We start from the raw sequence: 8,088 nt of genomic DNA on the forward strand, positions 1-8,088 counted from the left end.
ATGTTTTATTGTAAATTGTTATCTTTGGAGACTCTTTCTAACATCATTTGTTTGCTAATAAATCTTTTGGATTTGTAATGAAATTAAACTATCTGGGAATTTAAACAGCTAGATAAACAAAAAAACAAACAAACCCACAGTTAAATATAATTCAGAGAAATAGTGGGTGGAAACTTATTTTTTATATAAAATCCCGTCAACATGGTGTGAAAATTTCACGTCAAATTTGAGTCATAAGAAGGGCCAAGTCCCTGTCAGCGTACTTGCATACTAGCGCACTAAACAGTACGTCATGTACGTGCACTACGTCGGAGCCGCACTGTGACCTAGACTACTGTTTAGTGCGCTTAGTAAGCTAGTATGCAGATTTGGTCGGCGTTGAAAATAAGTAAAAAAAATTCCTCCGCCTGGGTCTGTGGTATGATGAAAAGAAGAGACGTGTTCGACGTAACAGACGGCTGAATTCGGTGTTTAAACGCAATGCTGTCGCGTCGTTTGATATATAAGTAATGTTATGTGTTTTAAATAGTATGGTTTGATAAAAAAGCAAGATGTTTGAGAGTGTAGTTCCTGTTAAAAAAACTTCACGCGGATGGACACATCTTTTCAGGCGGAGTGACGCGTCCTGTTCGAAGGGAAGAGCGAGCGCGAGACAGAGAAGTTGAGAGTTTTACCTCAGAGTAACTTCATGGACGGGAAAAAAAGTTGGCAAAATCTCATTTTTTATGGATTTATCCGCTCCAACAGGAGACTGTGAGAACGAATGAGGCTTTCAACATCATTTTCTTTACGTTTTCGTGTCAGTAATTTGAAACTTAGGTGTTTTTTTTTTGCCCTTTATCGAGCTGAACGTTAGTCTCGGTGTGTAAAACTCGCCTCGCGCTCGCGACGCTTATGAGGATTTCTCACAGAAAAATATGGGCCGATTTCCCGGTGTGTCTTCGGGCAAAGTCATTCTCTTCATAGTTTCCTGGATCCCTGTTTCATATGGTAGGTTTATTTGTTTTAGACGATTGTTTAATGCTTGAACACGTGTTTTTTTTTGCTTTACTACATCTTTTTAAGGTGAGCATCATCGTCATCTCTCTGTGCACGAGCCCCTGTGTGTTTCTTACCGTGTGTAAGATATAAAGAACTTTGTCATATAACACACATATTGTCATATAAAGTCATGCACGTTTTAAAATTATAGAAAAATAATTTATTTTTAGAACCACAGACAAAATATACACACACACACACACACACACATACACAAAATATATATATATATGTGTGTGTGTGTGTGTGTGTGTGTGTGTATATATGTATGTATATGTATATGTATATGTGTGTGTGTGTGTGTGTGTGTGTGTGTGTATATGTATGTATATGTATATGTGTGTGTGTGTGTGTGTATATGTATGTATATATGTGTGTGTGTATATGTATGTATGTATGTATGTATATGTGTATATGTATGTATGTGTATATATGTGTATATGTATGTATATATATATATATAGATAGATAGATAGATAGATATTTGTGTGTGTGTATCCACAAAATATAGATCATGGACTATGAAAAATACTATTAACATTTAAGAATTTTAGGGTTTAATTGACCTCTTCACACATCACTAGCAAATCCTAAACCTCAGAAATGAAAAAAAGAGAAAGTTGGGCATGTAAAATGAATCTGTTAAATATATCATTCAGATAGTTTTGTATTAAAAATGGCATCACAAAGCTGCAGTGTGGTTTTTTCCCCACCGCTGTCCAGATGTTGGTGGTCTACAGTGCGTAAAGCATGGCTGCTTCTGGTGTGTGTGTGTGTGTGTGTGTGTGTGTGTGTGTGTGTGTGTGTGTGTGTGTGTGGTTTTTGTTTTCCTAATCATGAAAATGCCAGGCAATTTTGACAAAATTACAAAAAACAAAAATATTTTCTATCTGAGTAACTAAAACGATTTTGGTTTTCTGTGTTGTGACAAGCAATTGTTGATTATTGTGCAGTTTACATCGAGGTTCAATAGGGAGGAAAAACAAAAAAATAATATTTTAGTGTGTTAGTTTTCGGAAATCCCAGAATGCATTGCAGCAAAACAACCCAGAGTCTCAACAAGGCTCGTTTTTTTTTAACCAAAGGATACAAAAGTATTTACCATCCCATAGAACACCAGAGTGGACCACATCGAGACCCTGAAAGCACAGTCTGGCCTCAGATTTCAGATCTTCAGCACATTTTGTACATAAATATCAGGCTCCAGATGTGCGAAGTGTATTTCGATGCGTTTCAGACAACTCCGAGCCAAAGGTGTCGCGTTAAGAAAATATTTCGCTGCATCAAATCGTAAGGATTTGAGGGGGGTGAATATTTCTGGCACACTGTATACGTATTACGTACGGATTGGCGATTTTGGCAGGTGTATCGTGTCGCGATACTTCAATACATCTGAGTCTGTTACGATATTTTAATTTGCGATGAGCAGAACGAGTCGTTTACGTATTAGTGATGGATGCGATACTCGTGTCGTGTACCGGGACGTCTATAATCATCCGACAAGACGTTAAAGAAATGAAAACGGTGGTGTAAACCGGCCAGGAGTTACGTACAATGATGTCTGTGTGATGTTCACTAAAAATATTATAGCAGTCAAATATAACTTTAAAATATCCATACAGAAGAAAAAAAACATATATTCAACCGAGATGAAAATAAACTTTAAAGTATCAAGTTTTACTCTGAGAAAGTTTATAAAGCGTAGCGTGATTTTATTTGATCGTTATCAATACGATAGCATTATTACAGTTCTATTAAAGTTCTGAAGTGTCTCTAGTTCTTCCTGATTTATAAAAGTCTGTTGTTTTTAGAAGTAAATGCTACAACACCCAGGACAAGTCACTTTTTTTTTGTTGAGGTTCTGCGTGAGTCAGTGGAAATGAAACTAGCTTACAATGATTGTTAAAACCGTGTGTGTGTGTGTGTGTGTTTCGTGTTATGTAAATGTTCCTTTACTTGACAAATCAAACATAGACATAACTATTTGCATGTTCAACTGACAAAAGGTTAATTTGTTTGTTTAATTGAGTATAAAAATGAGACATTTTAGTAACTGTTTTAGTGGCGCTGTTAGAAAAAAAAAAGAAGAAAAAAAAATGGCTTCATTTCCTCTGCAGACATTTTCGCCGTGTGTGTGTGTCTTGCTGAAGAGTTTCCACTCCCCTGCTGGTGGGTTTTGTGTTTTTCTTGTCTCGTCTGAGGACACGGGCGGCGTCACGCGGTGCTCACGTTTACACACGTGTCGTACTATAAGAGTTTATATTACTGTTGTTATTATTAATATTATGGAATTTTTGTGAAATGTTGTGATTTATATTCTGAACTGTGTGGCAGTTTCGAGTGCTGGGCGATGCGGACGCAGCTGGAATGCTGCTGTTGGTGTTTCACATTCCTGAGACACACACACACACACTCTCTCTCTCTCTCAATACTGAACCCTACCCATTGTACCCTGCACACTCTGTTGCTTCTTGCTGTGCTGTATTAGATTTCCTCCCCAGAGGTAAAACTCAAAGCCATTTTTTTTCTCTTCTCCTCTTTATCTCAGCCTCTCTGTTTGCCGGCACACGACATCGGCCGACGCGGGCCTCTGCTCGCCTTGTGTGTGTGTGTGTGTGTGTGTGTGTGTGTGTATTTACTCTGGTGTGTGTGCTGCGTAAAAGTCAACCCTTTGTCCCGGCTTTGGAAAAATCGCAGATCTGCGGGGTGTGAAATGCGATTTCTCCCACTGTAGCAAACACAACGGGATGATTATGGAGTGCAGACCTACGCTCCTGAATCCCCGAGAAAAACACTTACAAATGTGGTCATCGCGTAAGGCGATACCATACGACGGTACACAACAACGACACTGATCGGTTTAGTCACGATTCGCCTTTCTGAGATTTCGCAGTTATCGACGTAGCGAAGTCAGATCGTCACCACTTTGATTTGTTACGTTATTATTATTAAAAACTCAGAATCTTTACTCCAGGACAAAATGGTTGAATATCTGGAGAAAACGTGTTATTTAAAAATTTTGATTTTTTTTGGGCCTGGAAATGTTTATTGTATTATTTTTACAATATAAGAGATTTTATTGTGTGGAAAAGTGGAAAGTTCTTGTTAACATTTTCCTTCTTTAATTGTCATGTGACAAGTTTTTGGATGTCGATCTTAAGTTTAAAAGTTGAATCTTTGAAAACGACAAAGTTTGTGTGATATTTTTGCGTTATCGCACCGAACGACTCGTTCTCTCTGTAGCGAAAAAAACCGAAAAGTACCAGGATGAGAATGATGATGGAGTAAAATATGTGAACGCAGGTATCACGGTAACTATGGAAACGATGCTGTGTTAGAACGAGCCGGTGCTACAGATTCGAACCGATTAGAATAGAGACCTTGACACGTTAACACGTGGTGTTGCTTGTTATTGTCTTGTGTTCAGAGCTCTGTGTTCAGCTTCGGTACACTCTTTTCTAGTTTTAGTTTAAATCCTCTCGTGTGATTTAGATGTTGATTGTCTCTTTACGCCGAGTGACTTCCTGGACTTTATTTTTAACGTGGCGGAGAGGCTCATGACTCTTGAGTGGAAGGGTTGCTTTAGAGGTCATGAAAGCAGAACACACAAGTGTGTGTGTGTGTGTGTGTGTGTGTGTGTGTGTGTGTGTGTGTGTGTGTGTGTGTGTCGGTGCAGCGAAGACTGAGTGCTTTTTACGATAGTGTAAATATTACTATTTGCCCAAATAAAGCTCTCGAAGGTGGCTTAAGCCTTCAGACATCACGTGACTGGAACAGAGCAGCGTAGTACGAATGTAGAGCGAGAGAGAAGAAAAACAAGATGTTGTTACAAAGAGGTTGAGTCGGGACGTTTCATTCGCGTCGTCTCTGATTAAAGAGCCTTTAGATCTTTTTGTTTTCGTGTGGTTTTATTCAAACGAGTCAGAATCCAATCTAAGGCCTGTAATGAGTGCGCAATAACCCTGTAGCCCTTTTTTTTTTTTACACGTTCGTTGTTATCTGTCTTTTTTTGTCTACTCTAAATTTTAATGGGCTTGAATTAGGTGAGAAGGAGGACATTAAATAAAACACCATGAAGTGTTAGATTTCATGGGGAAAAAAGTCTTCTGTTTATCCAAACTTGTAAATATCGGTCAACAAAATGTTCGTTATTAAGAAGCAAGATTTCAGAAATAACTTCTGTCACTTTATACCAAATATGGTAATTAGGTTGGCTTTGTCGAGCCACATTTCTCTAGGTTATAATCATCTTCTTTTTGTGCTTTTGGGAAAGATCGGAATTATGGTCGATGCTTAGCAACGATCCATATATGCGTTCAGGATACATGGGGAAACGGTCACATAACAACGTTTGTGATCCACCTACTAAATACCCCAGCAACCGCAATACGCTCTAGCAACCGGCTGAGATTCCTAAGCAGTCGACTAGCTAGAGCCGTCGGAAACCTACCTGGGACTCCATAATAAGCACCTAGCAACCAGCAGGGATAGCACAACAACCGCCTAGCAATGAGCTTGCGTAGCTATGCGACAGGCTAGCGGCACCCTCGCTATCACAGTATCCAAACTCGGTCAGCAATGCTACGTTCTACCAACTCTGTATGTTTCAACATTTTTACCTACAACGTGTATTGTAACATTTTTTTTTTGTAAATTTACATTAAAATAATTTTTATAAAACACTTATAAAAACAAATCCTGGAGGCTGATTAATTATTAAAGAGATGTATTTTTAGGTCAGATTGTGTGTCATTTATATAAACAACATTTAAAATGTTGCGATCTACGTGTATTTTCATGCATTTAAGTTAAGCTCACACCGTACTACCGTTTTGCCATTTACTTTGTTTCACTCGTCACTTGCGATTTAAATCTCGGCCTTCTATTATTTACAGAAGCACCGCCGTTTGTTTTTGTTTCAAGAAATGTGTAACGATATTGTTCTCTAGGTCTGGGATTAAATTAAAGTTAAAGCCATTCTTTCTCTCAATCTGTATAATTCTGTTTCGACATCTTGGCATCTATCCTCTTATCTAACAGGACCAGATCCGGATCGGGAAGGCGGTCGGTCAATTAGCCGATTATTAGGAGCGATTTTCTTGAAAAAAGCAGCAAAAATATCTAGTTCATACTGGCTTGAGAACAAAGTTCGGTTTGTTCCCAGATATACATAAAGTTCTTTAGCTATAAGAGTTTGCATATTGAGTGAAAGCAAAGCTAAAGCAAGATACATGGCCTGTTTTTTTATGTCTTGCAGAGATTGAGAAGCAGTTGTGCCTCGTGGTCATTTCAGTTGCTAGGAGGTGGAAAAAGAGGCTCATTGTGTGGGTGAAAAAAACACTGCCCTTTTCCAAAATGGTGAAATTGTCGTCTGGAAATTGAGGCTAAGTGCTACCAGGCTTTATGGGGAGGGAAAGAGAGAGGGAGGGAGAGAGAGGGAGAGGTAGATGTTTGGGCTTGTTAAAATCCGGAGCTTAATGCGAGGGGGCTTGAGTTTGTCCTGCTGAGCAGGTTAGTGAATTAACACAGAATTAAAATGCTTCACATTCTTGCTTCAGAGCTCTGTGTGTGTGTGTGTGTGTGTGTGTGTGTGTGTGTGTGTGTGTGTGTGTGTGTGTGTGTGTGTGTGTGTGTGTGTGTGTGTGTGATCTCCAAGACATAAGTGAACAAGTGCAAGGATTATGGAGTCGTATCATATTCCATATTGATCCTTAAGTCTGATATACACACACTGGATTTGTGTGTTTTATATCCCTGTGATTCCTAGGAAGTTCTTTTCTAGCATGTTACATCTTGTACATTTATTCTGGTTTATTTGGCATTTTTAAGTTTGTCTTTAACAGTTAGTAGTTTAACTGCGGCATCATGAAGCCCAGTAAGATCATAATGTTAGTGTTGGATGGGGTGTGTTGGGAGCGTGTCGGTGTTGGGAGCGTGTCAGTGTTGGGAGCTTGTGGGTGTTGGATGGTGTGTATTGGAGCATGTTGGAGTTGAATGGTGTGTTGGAAAATGTTGGTGTCAGTCTGAGGTCGATGGTCTGTATTCAGTTCCAGTGGTGGTTTATTTTTTTGATGGTGTTTGAGAACATTTAGTGTGTTTCTCTTCGTGTGTTACTGGGTGTTAGTGTGTTTCTCTTCGTGTGTTCCTGGGTGTTGGTGTGTGTTTCTCTTCGTGTGTTACTGAGTGTTAGTGTGTGTTTCTCTTCGTGTGTTACTGGGTGTTCGTGTGTTACTGGGTGTTAGTGTGTGTTTCTCTTTGTGTGTTACTGGGTGTTAGTGTGTGTTTCTCTTTGTGTGTTACTGGGTGTTCGTGTGTTACTGGGTGTTAGTGTGTGTTTCTCTTCGTGTGAGTTTATAAAGAGATGCGACCCTTCATTAACCTCCTCATGCTGCTAACTGCTTTTCCTGCTCTGTGTTTTTCAGGCTCGGGCTGTAAATAAAGCCGGTGCCATGTGTCATGTCGTGTTAAAGGATGTTATTTATTACAGTTTCCTAATGCAGTAGTTGTACAGCCTTCTTCCTGTGTTTTAGAGCTACTTCAGGAAACGGACTGACTTCCTGCTCCAGCGTGAACAACTTCCTCTCTCCTGTTCAGTGTGGACTTGGGCCAGATCCTCTTTTTGCTCAGCAGAAATGTGTGCTTGCTTGTGTAATTGCACACAGTTTTTCAGTCAGCGTTAGTGTGCCTGCGGTCAGACAGGCAGACATGAGCACGAGAGAGAAAGAGACAGAGACTGACAGAGGACCTGTACAGAAAGTTTCAGCTCTTTTAAGCATGTGGTCTGCAAAAAAAAAACAACTTATAAATGAACGCGAGATGACTAACTAAGCTCTGAACTAAGCTCTGAAAAGCAGCTGCTTTTGTTTCCTGTGTCAGGATTACGTGGCCTTTAAGGTCTTGGTCTCGGCGTAAAAATGTGATCGCCGTAATCCGATCGATCAGGTCGGATCTTCGGCCAATCGAGACACGGCTCTTTTACACAAGTCCGCGAAGGAAAATGGCTCTGCAAAGTCGACCCGAAGTGATGGGTTGCTACATGCAGCGATT

General features: G+C 39.7%; 1 protein-coding gene across 1 annotated transcript in view; it reads left to right on the forward strand.

The window, feature by feature from the left end:
* Positions 1-611: 611 nt before the first annotated feature.
* notch2 (notch receptor 2) overlaps positions 612-8,088 on the forward strand; it is a 63,310-nt gene continuing 55,833 nt past the window's right edge. The window contains exon 1 of the mRNA XM_047823085.1: positions 612-990. Coding sequence (XP_047679041.1) covers positions 918-990 — 73 coding nt within the window. The 5' untranslated portion in view covers positions 612-917. The remainder of the gene's footprint in view (positions 991-8,088) is intronic.

Source organism: Tachysurus fulvidraco, chromosome 14, assembly GCF_022655615.1.
Source record: "Tachysurus fulvidraco isolate hzauxx_2018 chromosome 14, HZAU_PFXX_2.0, whole genome shotgun sequence".
NCBI classification, from domain to species: domain Eukaryota; kingdom Metazoa; phylum Chordata; class Actinopteri; order Siluriformes; family Bagridae; genus Tachysurus; species Tachysurus fulvidraco.